The sequence below is a fragment of the Lasioglossum baleicum genome, chromosome 17 (assembly GCF_051020765.1).
Source record: "Lasioglossum baleicum chromosome 17, iyLasBale1, whole genome shotgun sequence".
NCBI lineage: Eukaryota > Metazoa > Arthropoda > Insecta > Hymenoptera > Halictidae > Lasioglossum > Lasioglossum baleicum.
This window is the reverse complement of record NC_134945.1, coordinates 5253945-5270036: the sequence shown is the minus strand read 5'-3', so window position 1 is coordinate 5270036 and position 16092 is coordinate 5253945. Positions and strand designations below refer to the sequence as shown.

Sequence of the window (16092 nt, the reverse complement as noted above, 5' to 3'; positions counted from 1 at the left end):
AGAATGACTTGAAAGAAAAAAGATAAGTATAAACCATACTATAAAGTTATACATTAATATTTTATTCTATACTTTACAATCATGACTTTAACTAATTTTTTTTTTTTTTTGTTATGTTACAGAAAGGCAGGGACCATTTAAAATCGATTTTCGTAACCGGAGATGTATGAAACTTGACAAATGTGTTTGAAATTTGTGTTTTATTTATCTGGTTTCATACTTAACGACCTGATATATGTAAAATGTCGTTACAATAATTATGTGATTACCAAAATTGTTAGGAGTGATGCACATATGTATATTGAAATATAACGTAAATAAAATATTTTATATTGCATTATCAAGTCTGTACATTATTTTTCTGATTATAAAAATATTCAGTATTACATAATACATCAACAAAGAAGTATCGAAAAAATTTTAACGATACAATTTATAAAAAATTCTGAGAAAAATTAAGGACAATTGTTCCAATAATATCGGACTAATGAATTTTTATAAAACTGGTATCTCGAAAAGTTCAATACGAAATATGCATTTTCTTCGAATGTTTCGAGATTTTCAATTTTTTTAAACATGTCTGCATAATCTGAAAAATCTGAAAAAAATCTCAATCATGTGTGCTATTAAGTGGAATATTTATAAATTTTTTCGTAATTGTTTATTGAGCATGGTTCGACTAAAAATCAATTTGTGTTGGGGGCCCTCTGGACTACCTTAACTTTAAAAATCAACGAGAAAAATTTTTTAAGAAATACAAAACATATTTTAGGATGAACCATTAAACCCGGTTTTTTAAAAAAAAATTTAGTCCAAATTTCGCTTTGATATCTTTTTTAGATCAAAAGTTATAGCAAAATGTGCACCGCGCCGCGCCGCGCCGTCCCGGGATTCAAATGCGCGCCGTCTCCAGATCCCGACTTTCCGACTCGTGCTTCCGAAACTTCGGCAACATGAAAATTGGTGAAAATCGAAGGAACGCGTCGCCGACGCGTTCGGTCGAGCAGGTAGTCACACGGACATGGTAGAGGTACGCTTGGTGTGTAGCGCGCGTGCAATCGAGCATGCACTCACACGGGCAGAGTAGAAGTACGTTCGTGTGTAGCGCGTGCGCAGCAGAAGCTACGGCGAGGACGGTCCGTCAGAGAGGGGGAACCTGTGCTGGAGGGGAAGCGTCCTCGCGTCCCCGATTCTGGCATCACTGGTTAGCAGTAGCACCCCGGCAGGAGAGTACGGCGATAATACCTGGATGCCTGTCGAACGAGGGAGAACGGGTCAACTCCTGGCCGCCCAGGCCTCGGCAGGAGAGTACGGCGACAATACCTGAACGCCTTGTCGAGCGAGAGAGGACAGAGCACCTTCTGGTCGTTTGAGAGAGAGAGGATGAGAGAGTGTTTGCATGTTTGCGGTTTATAATTCGAGCAATTGAATAATTTTATATACCTCACCTTCCTGTACCCATGTTCCTAATTCAAAATGAATTTGTTTGTCCAGCATATCCTGTTTATTCCCTAACGTAATGGCTATAAATTTAATTTATTATTTGTCAATACAAAAATTACTTTATTATTTTAAATAATAATTCATTTAGACTTGCTCAAATAATAAATAATTATTTGCGCTCCGTAATTTGACGATGCCCGAACGTATCTACAATGATTTTCAATCTTCTCGTCTCTTGCGTCCTCGCGAAGACTGTCTATTTTTTCCTGGTTTTCCCTTGGGTTGTGTTCCACAGTACCTGAGGGAGAAGGATCCTTTTTACCTGAATAACACTTTAAAAGATAGAGTAATTAGTGGCGGCTTGATGGGTTGTTTTGAATCGAGCGACCTGCTTGGGTGATTTATAGGGGTAACTTTCAAAACACTATAAGCGTGTTAAAGAGTTGGAGGATTAGGGGAGTCGTTGCGTTTGCATGATATTGAGGAACATCTTGGGTGTGTATAGCTATTTCTCCTGGAGCGTGTAGGGATTTTGGTCGAGTCATAGATACCTATGTTAGCCATAGCTCATAGTGTTTTTGATGTTGGTAAGCGAATGTTTTAGGAAGGGAAGTGACTATGTATTTGGTTATAGTTGGAACATTTTGAGTTTCGTGCGAGATATCTATTGGGGTGTCGATGTCAGCTGCGAGAATGATTCTTAGGAATTTGTTTTGGAGGTTGGATTTTGTGCTGTGGTTGCCCAGATTTGATGTCCGTACAAGAGTGCGGATTTGGCACAGACTAGGTAGAGTAATCTCTTGATTGGATCGGATAGTGGACTTTTATGGTTGATGAGAGGGTAGAGGACTCCGATTAGTGGATAGTAGTTTGGATCGAGGGTTTGGTGGTGCCAGGTGTCTTTTCTGAATGTATGGTTTATAGTGCCAGTGAGGAGTTGGATTTGGTGGTCTATTTCCTTCGGAGAGACGAGGAAGGGTTGGAGTGGGTGTTTGTTACAGAGGGTTCTGAATTTTTCCCAGTCTGTGGATGGGGTTTTTGTGTAGTGGCCATTAGAGTCATTTAGGTTGATTTCCAGGATAACCGGTAGGTGATTGGATGGCAGGTCTTGGGTGGTGTAGCATTTGGAGGTGTATGGGAGGTTTGTGAGAAAAATGTATAAGGTGGAAGGTTTATATCTATTTTTGAGAGCAACTCCTTTTTGGTTCCTGGAGGAGTTGTTCCAGAGCGGGTGTTTGGCGTTTAGATCACCGCCTAGGAGGAAAAGGGAGTTGGAGCGTACGATAGCGGTGAGGTCTTGGGGTAGCATCCTTTGTTTGGAGGTGAATAGAGAAGCCTATTATTATTGAGGGATTTGTTTTTATTTTTAAGAGGATAGCTTCAATGTCATGAAGAAGTGGCTGTGTGGTGTTCTCGTATTGGGTGTTTTTATGAATAAAGATGGCAACTCCTCCTCGGGAGGAGTCTCTATCTTTTCCGAGGAGTGAGTAGTCGGGAATGTGTCAGTAATCAATCATTTGGTTGGAGCCAGGTTACTGTAATTAGAGCTCTGTCTATTTCGTGGGTTTGTAGGAATGTTTGTAGTTCTGAAATTTTGTTCTTTTTATGATGCATGCGTTCCAGAGGAAGAGTTTAAGGGGATTCATTTTGAATCGGGGGATTGTACAATAAGAATTGTTGAGAAGTAAAGTTATCGTTCGTCGGTAAGGTCACTGTCGTTGCGTGAGCAAAAACCAGTATTAAGGCGCCAGAGCGCACTACTTGCGTTACCGGTAGCTTTCGTGCAGTTGACTCGTGATCGCTGCTCATGTAACACGTGCCATTTTGTTTTTTCTATTATTAAAAGTGAATCTAAAGGAAAAGGCTATCTTTCTCACTAAACCCTATTATTCCTCTTTCCCATGATAATCTCAACAAGAATTATGGCCTTTACATTGTCTACTGCGTTACTGCAGGGTAGATAATGTTAAATTTTTGGATTGGATCCAAAATATTCACGATTTTATGAACTTTGCCGGAGGCATTGAGAGAGCTTATGGTGTCGATAATTTATTCTTGTTGAGGCGGATTAGGTGTGGGGGTGTTGGTTTTTTGGTAGCTAGTGCATACGTGAGTTGTGGTGGGTTGGGGTGATTTTCTAGGGGGGAGGGTAGGGTATAGCTTTTGGTTTAGATGTTGATTTTGATTTTGATTTTGTTGGGGGAGGAGAGGGGAGCGTGGGCGATTTTGAAGGAAGGAGAGAGGTGATGCGGGTTTCTTTTTTTCACAGAGCAGTGACGAGATGTTGGCCAGGTTTTCTCGCGCATTCGCACCCAAAACAGGGTGCAAATCTATTATTTATACTTTGAGGAGAAGGTGGAGGGGGCCGAGATATTGGCGGGAAAGTACCGGAACAATCTGTTCCAGAAAAAGATGAGCTGACGAGCCTGGACCTGTGGCTGTGTCGTTGCATAGTTAACGTTTGCTGGCGTTTGGTTTGTTTATTTTATTTCACCCGTAATAGCATAATCCAACATGTATAAACTTGCATCCTATCGAAATCCAACAACTTTGTCATCTCCGATGGTCAACTAGTGATCATGAAAGTGAGTAAAGCACCGTAAAACAGGACATCGAAACTCTGACAACCTTCAATAAACAATAACGTAATGTATTTAACAATGTAATATATTCAACAGCACGACTAATTATGCGGATCTCTTACCATGCCGAACTTCTCCATCGATATCGTTATAATGTTGACGGTTGTGATGGTGAGTGGTTCCATACAATTTTGCATAATGAGCAGCAACGTCTTTTGGTCTGAGATCGATGCATTGTACCATTCACCGTAGTAACTATGACATGTATCGTTATTCCGTCTTTATTACACTACAGTAAAATAGATACTACTACAGTAAAGTCGCTATCTAAGCACGACGGAGGTGGCCGTTCTAAGTCACTTCGCCTACCCCTTCCACTGGAGTGCATATCCCGTAAGGGGCTAAGAAGCTCGAGCTGCCTCGGTCACCGAGCAGTGTAAACATGCCGCGGAATCTAATACCGGGTCGAATATATCGGTGTGAACCAGTACTAATCCAGTTGCAAAACTTCTTTATATTTCTATGAGGCTTCCACCAACTTGTTTCTGGCATTCTTCCGATTAGAATGACACTGAAGACGATATCATTTCAACTGTATTTAGTGGTTTAATCGACGGCATGGAGTAACTTTAGGACATAGAAGAGGATGGCGAGTGAAAAAGAAATAGAAACAGCGACCACGACGGTCGGCAAAAATTCAAAACTTATTATATTGTTTAAAATACCAATGCGATGCTAACTTTTTTATTTTTCACATTTTCCTGATTAAAATGAGTCGTTTAAAAACCTCCAGCGGGCTGTAACTCCGTTAGTTTGCAAAATTTTAGTCTAATTCTTTGAGAACATAATTTTCGAGATGTTAAGATAAAATGTAAGTTATGCTTTACATGTACAATAAATATGGGCTAAATTGTGTCGTGTTTGGTGTCATTTTAATCAGAAAAATGTCGCAAATGTATTGGTAAAATTTTATTAAAAACAAGTAAAAACTAAAGAAGTTTGTAACGCGACGAGGAACGAGACAACCCCAGGGGTGCCAATCCGCCTCGGCACTACCCTGAGATTAAGAAAAGAATCGCGCCGCGACCGAATGTTCTAGAAGGCCGCATGTTCGAGAAACTTCTAAAATCCCTAACAACGCCCAAACAAGGGTTAGCAACGACTAGTATAAATACCGGTAGACGATCGCGGAGAAATCACTTTTGCTGCGCCTGTGGGAGAGGACGAGGTAAGACCACGGCCGCCCATAGGTTAGGGAGAGTACGAAGCAATGCTATCGGACGCCCGGCAGCTCAGGAGAGGACAGGGGTTGCACCTGGACGCCTCTCTGGATAAATGGGAGAGGACGGCCATGAAGGCCGGCCGCCCGCCGAGAGGAAAGAACAGGGCAGCTTCCTGGCCGCCTGAAAGTAGGTTCACCAGGTTACTCTGTACGTCTTGGAGAGGACGGCCATGAAGGCCGGCCGCCGAGCTTATAGAGGACACCTGGTGAATCCGAGTCGACATCACCATCGCCGGAGAAAAAGGGCAGGCCTTCTTCGATACAGGAGCGAAGTGCAGCGTTGCGAGTCAGAGCTTGTACTCTCTGTTGAAGACGAAAGGCTACCTATTCGAAGAACGGTAAATGGAAGTCGCGCTGGCAGACGGAAACCCACGCATTCAGGGTGTTAAAGCAGCTCATCTTGAAGTAGAGCTTCGTGGTCGCTGCCTCCGGACCACCTTCATTGTCTTGCCGGAAGGAAAGGACAACCGAACTCTGCTGGGCGTCGACTTCATCGAAGAAGCAGGAATTGTATTGAATGTTCCGCAGCGGACATGGCATTTCGTGGAGGCACCAGAAAATCTACACGATTTCCAGGATGAAGTTCTGTTTGGGAATGCATCTTTCGGCAAGGGGGAGACCGGAGTCCCTCTATTATCCTTAACGACAGATGCGATTCGCGAGATTCAGAATTTCGCGAAACCTCCGCCGAAATGTCTGAGCCCGAGTCGGGAAGTTACAACAACATTCCAGGCTTACCTGCAGGAGGAAATCGAAATGGAGGAACCAGTTCCAAACGCAAATTATCCAGATATCGACAATTTTTTCGAGAGATGCATCCAAACATTTGAGACGAGGATGGACATCGCTACCGTCGACATCGGGGAAATAAGGGAGGACGAAGCGCCAACACATCACCGAGCAAGGAAGCTGTCCATAGAATAAACACCGAGGACCACGCTCCAATCGCTGTGCCGCCATATCGCATACCACCCGCAAAGAGAGAACTGCTGCGCACCGAAATAGAAAAAATGATGGAAGCAAAAGTCATCGAGGAATGCGAATCACCATGGGCCGCACCCGTAGTTTTAGTGCCTAAAAAGGACGGCAGTATTCGGGTTTGCGTGGACTATCGCAAACTCAACGCCGTTACCATTACTGATTCGTATCCTCTGCCACGGATCGACGACCTGCTCCATTCGGCCAAGAGAACGGGATTCATGTCTGCGCTGGATCTACAATCAGGCTATTGGCAAATTGGCGTACGAGAAGAAGATCAAGACAAAACGGCCTTCACGACACCTTTCGGAATTTTTCGATTCAAGCGGATGCCGTTTGGGTTGAAGAATGCACCGGCTACATTTCAACGCCTCATGGACCGGATGAGAGCTGGTTTAGGAGATCGCAATATTCTCGTCTATCTGGACGATATATTGGTACTCTCCGCCAACTTCACCGAGCACCTCGAGGACTTGAGAGCAGTTTTTAACAGACTTCGCCAATTTGGTCTCCGAATGAATCGGCAGAAATGTCGTCTGGGATGCCCGAAAATCAAATATCTTGGACATGTATTGACAGCAGAAGGCATCCATCCCGATCCTGAGAAGGTCAAGGCGATCCAAGGCATGGCTACACCGGCGAATCTGAAACAGCTGATATCCTTCCTACAAACTTGTTCATGGTATTGACGTTTTGTACCAAATTTCGCTACAGTTGCCCAACCTCTGACCCAGCTAACAAAGAAAAAGGCAACCTGGGAATGGAAGACGAGTCAACAGCAAGCATTCGATCACCTGAAAGGAGCCCTTATGAGTCCTCCGATTCTGCAATACGCCGACGAGAAACAGTCCTTCATCATACGTACCGACGCCAGTGCCTATGCCATAGGAGCAGTTCTGTTACAAGGCGAGAAGGAATCGGAACATCCCATTGAATATGCCAGCAGATTACTGACGGCGGCGGAACGCAACTACTCAACCACCGAGAGAGAGGCATTAGCAGTTGTTTGGGCTGTTGACAAGTTCCGAGGATACATCGAAGGAACTCCTGTTACTATCGCCACGGATCATCAACCTTTGAAATGGCTGATGTCTCTGCGCTCTCCAAGCGGACGACTCGCCCGATGGGCACTGTTATTACAACCTTACTATCCGAATATTCAATATATTCCAGGTCGATGCAACGTCGTCGCCGATATGCTGTCAAGGTTACCGAGCGAACCATGGAACGAAGAAAGCAGTACGGAAATCGCAGAAATTTCCGTCGACATACCAGCACGAGGACCAGCAGTAACCCGAGAGGAACAACTAAAAGACGAGGCCCTGAAAACCATAATCGAATCACTTGAATCAACTACACGAAACGACGAAATGATTAAGTGGACCACGAGGGGATATTTGATCAACAACGGAGTGCTCTACCGACACGCTCCGAATGTGGACATGGAAGAAGCTCAGCTGGTAGTACCTTCACACGAGAGGAAAGAAATTCTTCGAGCATACCACGACGATGCCACTGCGGGCCATTATGCAGCTCAGCGTACGCTACATCGGATAATCAGCCGATACTTTTGGCCTGGGATGAGCCGAGAAATCGCAAACTACGTTCATGCTTGCGTGGAGTGTCAAAGGTATAAAGCAAACAATTTGAAACCAGCCGGTTTGTTACAGATGCCCGTCATGCAGCAAAGATTTGAAATACTCGCCATGGACCACTTTGGGCCTCTGCCGACCACAATGAGGGAGAATCGATGGGTCTTCATCGTGGAAGACGCAGCCTCACGATGGGTGGAACTGTTTCCACTGCAGCAGGCAACGGCGGAAGCCTGTGCAGAGATCCTCATCAACGAAGTTATGCTTCGTTTTGGTATGCCACGGCGAATCATCAGCGACAATGGTACTCAATTCATCAGCGGGGTCATGCAGCAGGTAGCCCACTGTTTTGGGCTGCAACAGGCGTTCACCCCTGTCTATCATCCCGAGGCCAACCCGGTGGAACGGAAGAATCGCGATCTGAAGGCGCAGCTTGGAATCTACGTCGGTAGAGACCACTCTACATGGGACGAAAGGCTGCCAACCATACGATTTGCGATGAATTCGGCCCGGTGCGTGACAACCGGGTACTCAGCAGCCTTCCTTACGTTCGGGAGAGAGCTGAGAACGCCCGATGACGCCAATCGGGACTTGAGGACCATCATCCAAGCAGAAAATTTCCTGCCGGAAATTACTCCAAAACTGTTGACACTGGCGGACACGATGCAGATAGCCCAGCAGAACCAGGAACGTCAGCAGGAGCAGAGGAAGGAGTATGCCGATCAACGACGCCGGCCCAATCCTGGTTACGAGAGAGGAGACCTGGTGTGGGTAACCACTCACACCCTCAGCCGACGAGAGAGGAACTACACAGCGAAGTTCGCACCAAAGAGGGACGGACCATACGTGGTGAAGCGCCGCATAGGGTCCAACAGCTACGAGATCGAGACCCGTGAGGACCAGCCTGTGTGCGTAGGGGTGTACCACACCTCGGCGCTAAGGCCCTACAACGGAGCACGGGCGAACCCACCACCAGATCCAGTAACAACCATCCGTAAACGAGGGCGACCTCGTAGGCAGCACGAGGGTCATCCAACACAGCATCCAACGAAGCAAGCTCGGCGCAAATGAAGGAAGTCCTGGACTACTCGTCGAGGACGCCGTCGTGTCCAGAGGGGGAGACTGTAACGCGACGAGGAACGAGACAACCCCAGGGGTGCCAATCCGCCTCGGCACTACCCTGAGATTAAGAAAAGAATCGCGCCGCGACCGAATGTTCTAGAAGGCCGCATGTTCGAGAAACTTCTAAAATCCCTAACAACGCCCAAACAAGGGTTAGCAACGACTAGTATAAATACCGGTAGACGATCGCGGAGAAATCACTTTTGCTGCGCCTGTGGGAGAGGACGAGGTAAGACCACGGCCGCCCATAGGTTAGGGAGAGTACGAAGCAATGCTATCGGACGCCCGGCAGCTCAGGAGAGGACAGGGGTTGCACCTGGACGCCTCTCTGGATAAATGGGAGAGGACGGCCATGAAGGCCGGCCGCCGAGCTTATAGAGGACACCTGGTGAATCCGAGTCGTCGTCGTTTTCCCAATAGGAGAGTACGGTTGAAATAAACCGGACGCCTGTTTGGGAAAACCTTTTATTAGTAAAATTATTTTAATCTTTCGTTGCTAACCTTCTTCAAAGGTTTATTGTAAATTTTACGAAAACTTTCGATGTATGAAACTAATAGGAAAATATATTCTTTGTTCAGAGAGAAATCCCAATTCCTATTCCTTGCGATACGAGAGAGAGGAATTCCTACTAGTATGTCGGATCCTACAAGTTCCAGTACTGCACTAGTATTGTCTCACCGATACGCTATTTTTACGGAGTTTTATGTAGTTTTATACCGTATTTACATGCTGTCCTTTCCTACGTTCGGAGCGATCGACGAAGCCACAAAAAATAGTGTCCGGTCCCGATCTATGTCACAACACAACCGAGAATTAACTTAGAATGAGACTTTACTGTACTAGACACATAATTATGCAGCCGCATTACAGGACTTTTATGCTACGTATAATAAGGTTCGTATGAAGAAAAACCGAAGATGATTGGTTAATTATGTACTCACATTTGACGAAAAACTTTAGAGCTGGCATCTATAAGGTTCTGCGCCGGAACGGCATCAACGTAAATATACCATAGACATACAGTAAAAAGCATTGTGAGTAGAAAAACTTCTTGAAAACATACGGAGTCATTGATCGCAATATACACCTAAACATGTAAATGTGTTTAGTAGATGAAATAAATGGAAATGAAATCTGCTTACTAATTAATCCATTATTATTTTCATTAACTCATTTCACGATCAGATCTTTGTGTATCACTTGTAATTCTAACAATTAATTAAATTGTTTTGAGAAACAATAACTTGTAGCTAGTATACTAAATCTATTCATTTATGTCATAAATACATAAAATGCGCGGACTAGTTATTATATTCAAATAAACTTACGGTAATTATTTACTTTCAGGGCTTCCTCAGCGATTTTGATAAAATTTAAATATGTTGTCAGACTCATCATTCTGAACAACTTTTTCCTATACATGTTAGCGCCGTTCGATTTTAGTTTTAGAGATATTTGCGAAGAACTATCGCTAATACTGTATTGAATTTTCCGTATTTCTGCACGCTCTGCGGCAACGTAAGCCTGCCTCGGCCCACCATTTGTTTACATTTTGCTTGTAAACACGCTGCGGAGATGAGAGAAAAAACAGGGTCTCACTCTGACCATTAGGGTGCTTCTAACAATAAGCTATACCTGTGAAAATTTTTTATCGAGATACAATGCACCGCACTCCCCAGAATTGTTCCTTTAGGTGAGAAAAAAATTTGTGCAAAGTTTGAGATCGATCGGATAAAAGGATCACGTGCCCCAAAGCGATTGAAAATTTTTAAAATTTTGAAATTCACCTCAACTATGGAACATGGTTCAAAATGTAGAAATCTATAACATATTTAAATTTCATCAAAATCGGTTAGGAAGCCCTGAAAGTAAATAATTACCAAACTTACTTGAATCAAGAATGTGCTGAGAACAATAATTTCCATAAACAGGAGGGGCACATAATAAACTGAATAATTAGAATTCACTGTAGCAATATACCTGTAAAAATCGTAGCTAGAACAGTAGTGTATTATTGAAGTGAAAACTTCCTTAGGCAAAACGCATATACAATCGTTGGGCTGTGAATGAGTCTGATCCGTCACGCCCCGGGGTGAAACTCTGAGCGAGAAACAGACAGGTGTGCAATCGCCATAGAAGTTTTCACTTCGGCCATGCGGTCGTATGCGCACAGTAGTGGTCTGTTTGTAATATTTGTTTACTTTGTTTACAACTATTAGAACGCCGACATACTAACGAGACATACTAACTTAATTATCTCTTTATGATACTCGACCGTCTGAACGAGAATTTCTTTTACACTGTCTTTTCTGTCACGTTTTCTCAAACTGACTTTGAACACGTGCTCCAAACGATATCTAGGAACAATCGGTTCAATCCGGCTATTTTAATGCATAACAGCTAGTTTTACACCTGAATACTGACCCTAAGATAGCGAACATTCCGCATGCGTGATTAATGATCATAATCCACTGCAGAGTCATGGCGGTAACCACAACCATTCCATAAATGAATATCACAATCAAATATGATAAGATAAGTGGATAATATTTATCCTGGTCGAGAAAAAGTTCACCTCGAATATGATATACAAAACGAGTGATGCTGTTTGATATCGACATGTTCAAGACCTCTGGTATGATTTGAAAGCTTAATACGCAAGACAGGTACACGTAATTAGTTACTGAAACAAATGAAAGAACAATCTCATCTTATCTCTTATTAAACTCGTCAGAAAGAAAATCCTTTCATCAGTTTTTTGTACAGGGTCTACTTAACGTTACCATTTTTTAGGTATTTCCAGTGGTACAATTAAAAAATGTTTTCAACAAAAGCTTATCAGTAATTGGTGAGCTACATGTTCGCATATTCTTAAATCTGAGAAAATGCTTTTCACGTAAAAAAGTGAAGGTTACCTTGATTTTTTTAAATGGCAACTTATGTTTTGGACGTCATAGGATTGTTTTGCGAACATGTAGCTTGTTCGTGGATCGGACGTGGGAATTTGGGAGATCGTCGTGGGTGAATGTTGACGTAACTGAGTTCGTAACTACAACACTTTAATATAATAAACTGTCACAAAATGTACATTAACGAGTATGTCGCAATGAAGGTGATGGCCCACGATTGCGAAGAACGCGAGATGGGACCATAAGCGTGAGGCGACAAAACGTGTGTCGTATAGACGACGTGTGTATAACGCGTGTATTGACGACTGCTAACGGTTATGTGTTGAGCGCGGTGTCCGTTAACAGAGTGAATAGAGCTCTCGATCAGCCGGTGCGTGCTGAAAATCGCGCGTTACGCGGACGCAGGGTGGGGCGTGCCGCGACACGAGGTGACGTCACCCGATCGTGGCCACGCGAGGTCGGTAAAGCCGATCGGATGCGCACCGGTTTTCCGGAACATAGCTCAACAAGTACTGATAAACTTTTGTTTAAAACATTTTTTAATTGCACTACCGGAAATGCTTAAAAAATGGTGACATAATTTAACGCGATGACCCTGCATACAGTGTATACATATACAGGGTGAACATATTATAATGCGTTACAGACGAATATCTCCAAAAATATTGATTATACGCAACAATTACAGTACAGAGGGGGACATCATGTGGAGGGACTTCTACTTTTCCCGGTGGACACTCCAAGGTGAGGTGAAAAATTTTCTTTTTTCCCAACTTATTTTTCCTTTTTTCTTTCCCACTGTTAGGGATGGGATCAAGTACCTCGCAAACAGGTTCGAACCTTGATTGATGGAATTCGAACTCTCTGTAAGTACTTCGAAAAAAAAATAGTACTCCCAAGTATACTCGAACCTTTGCCAGACAGTTTCGAATCCTTTACAAGTACTGTGGTAAACGTAAATAATACTTGCAAGTAAACTCGAATCTTCGTCGAACAGTTTCGAAACGTTCGAAATTTTTATGAATATCATTATGAATTTCCGTATTCTTGCACACTCCGTGGCAACGTAAGGCTGTTCCGGCGCGGCGTCTGTTTACTTTTTTTGTAAACACGCTGTGGAGATGAGAGAAAAAACGGGGTCTCATAATTTTACATGCTTCTAACGATGATTTTAGTTTGGAATGTACTTTGCGACAAAAACTGAGATAATGTATCGAACATTATCTAGGTGATGTCGAGAACAATAATTTGTATATGTTAACTGCATCATTGGATCCACGATTCAAAACATTAGCTTTTTCTAAAGATGAATCTATCCCTCGAGCACGGGATGCCTTGACTGAAATAGCCACTAATTATATGAATAATGATAATTCATCTACAACATGTGATAGTTCACAGACGCAGATGTCTGAAAATCGGCACAATAGCGAATTATCAATTTGGTCATACTTTGGCAATGAAATAGCAATTACATATAATACGATACCTATCTCATCGTCTGCTGTGTTAGAAGTGGAAAATTATCTAAAATCACAATATATAGAACGCAAAGAAGACTCGTTATTATTTTGGCGTGAAAATTCAATCAAGTACCCCATTTTATCAAAAATTGCACGTGACTGTTTTTGTATAATGGCCACTTCTGTACCTTCAGAAAGAGTATTTTCAAAAGTAGGAAATATCATGGATACGAAAAGAAATAGGATAAAACGAAGTATTGTAAATGAAATATTATTCTAAAATAGTTACGAATTTAATAAAGAAAGTGCTTAAAACCTACGATGCAGTTCTGATTTCCAAGATTCGAGCACTACTTGTGAAAGTTTCAATTACTTTCAACATCGAAGTACTTATAAGTATCTTTTCGAAACTTGTTTGTACTCATTCCGAGGTTCGATAACTACTTGTATACAATGAATACTTTTCAAGTATAATCATTGACACTTTTATTGCTTTTTAGTAGTAATCGAAACCCATGAAATGAAATTTGATTATTGAACTTGACTCGTATTCGCGAGTACATATTGAACCTATCGACCCCATCCTTACCCACTGTGCAGAACACAACCGTTTGCAACATAACGCGACATTACTGTATTCTGAACATAGAGTGAATCAATCGGATATTTTCCCTCTCCCCTTTCCCCTCTGCATCACCATTTTCATTCCTCTATCTCGTTATAAAACGGCGAATGTTTGAATAAGGGGTTCAACTACCTACGAATTTTCCCCCCAAACCCATCTGTCTCAGGTTCCAAGCATAATTGTTTGCTTACGTATGTACAGCTTACAAAAACTCCACCCCTTTTCGGCGTTAGCTTTGAGAATGTGATCCTCGTTGTTTAGTGCCGCGTTATGCCAATCGTATTGTATTCTATTCATCGTTTTCCTCATCTGAAACATGGGTGTAACAAAATTAGATACAAATAAATCGGTAAAGCATCCAAATTGCTATTGACATTAAAATTTTCAAGAACGTACACTAGGGTGGCTCTTACTTTCAAGTTTTGAATTTCTTTTACTGCACCCCCAGGATTGTTCCAAATAATTAAACAAAATTTTGGAACGATCCTGGGAGTGACGTAAAAGAAATTTTTAAAAGAATTTTCGTCAAGAGTATAAATAAGAGCCATCCTAATGTATACCCAACCCTCCTATAACACGGTGCAAAAATAACAACAATCCTTTTGTAATACGATACTCTCCGCATATAAGTTTCGCTCCACACGGTTGCGGTACACCACGGAACGAATGAACCGTCTTACAGGAGGATTGACTGTACTATATGTAGAAGTGAAATAAATTTACAGGTCCGGAACGGATCCAGATGGTTATACAGGGTGTCCCAAATGTGGTGTACTTAATTGAAATGGGAGGTTCCTGAGACCATTCTAAGAGACATTTTCCTTTGCACCAATGTCAACTGCGGCTTTGTTTAGGAGTTATTAACGAAAAACACGGACCAATCAGAGCGCGCCCTAGACGCGCGATGGCACGTTCAGCCCGGCGCGCCGGGAGACGAGCGCGGTGTAACGCCGCGATGCCGTAACGAACAAGAGTTTCTCGAGATTATGTGAATCTTCCCCGATTTGGATGAGCTTTGGATATGTTGTCAAGACCATGATTCTGAACAACATTTCCCTTTACAGTTTTTGTCGGCCGGCTTTAGTTTACGCGATAAGTAACTTGTAATTGTAAATCGATCGATGTACTATCTGAACTATCTCCTCTCCGATTTCGATGAGCCTTGGATATGTTGTCAAGACCATGATTCTGAACAACATTACCCTTTACAGTTTTTGTCGGTCGGAAGAACTTTACTTGTCAATTCATATGGGTGGATCTCTTTACCCGACTTACGGCAACTTTACCCGAATGAGGGAAAAAGCAGAAACTGATTGTATTAAAACCTCACTTATTCAGCCGTAAATCCATTTGCTGCTTCGAAATGTGTGTCACTGGGTCACTCGGTGACGAACTGCACAGATGTCTTCAGGTATACGACAGTACCGAAAGCTAAGGGACGTACGGCCAGGTCGACGAGCTGCACAGCCGGTGGTAGAAGGCCTAAGGGATGCGCGGTCAAGTCGACGATCCAGAATTTCACTTTCACTTTCGAATCGATAAATAATTCGTATGTTTATTTTACACAGATGTCTTGAAATTTTTCCACACTCACAATCACTGTTCACATTTGTCAACACATAGTTATGCACTAATAATAATTGCCATATCCCTTGTACTGCTGCACAAATCACAACAATCAAGTAATGCAATCACTAGACTGCGGATTTCATGCATTTGTAGCAAATATGAGTAGGTGCATTTTAATACAGTAGAGAGATTAAAATAATTTCAAAGCACCATAGTATTATTTTCAACTTCTTAAAATGATCACAGTAAGAATCAAATATCTGTCTGGCTCCTGTCCCTTGTAATAGCGGCAGCCAACATTCATTTTGCATAAACATTCGCAGTCTAGTGATTAGTTTAAATATCACTATAAAAAAACAGCTAATAGCAACCGTTAGCTTTGAATTGACAAGTCTTTGGAGATGTTCTCTCTACCGCGGCTCGAACGACTCTGATTTTCCGCAAGATTTTTCTAAAGAATTTAGGAAGGGCATTTAGAGTGTCGAAATTCGAAATGCACGCTGAAGCACGAAAACGACGGGACGGT

General features: G+C 42.6%; 1 protein-coding gene across 1 annotated transcript; it reads right to left on the bottom strand.

Moving 5' to 3' along the window:
- Positions 1-475: 475 nt before the first annotated feature.
- LOC143217606 (odorant receptor 49a-like) lies at positions 476-14748 on the bottom strand. The gene is made up of 5 exons (XM_076442078.1): positions 14721-14748; positions 10890-14306; positions 9942-10087; positions 4148-4280; positions 476-4071 (listed from the first exon to the last, which is right to left on the bottom strand). The coding sequence occupies exons 2-5, from the start codon at positions 10923-10925 to the stop codon at positions 4021-4023; spliced, it is 366 nt and encodes a 121-aa protein (XP_076298193.1). The 5' UTR covers positions 10926-14306; positions 14721-14748; the 3' UTR covers positions 476-4020.
- Between the last annotated feature and the right edge of the window lie 1344 nt (positions 14749-16092).

Excerpts from the sequence above, each read along its gene's own strand:
- LOC143217606 (XM_076442078.1), bottom strand. The coding sequence starts at position 10,925 with ATGGAAATTATTGTTCTCAGCACATTCTTGATTCAA. Across the intron at positions 10,088-10,889 it reads TCAGCACATTCTTGATTCAA|GTGTATATTGCGATCAATGA; the intron begins GTAAGTTTGGTA and ends TTACATGTTTAG. Across the intron at positions 4,072-4,147 it reads CGATGGAGAAGTTCGGCATG|GTTGTCAGAGTTTCGATGTC; the intron begins GTAAGAGATCCG and ends TGTTTATTGAAG.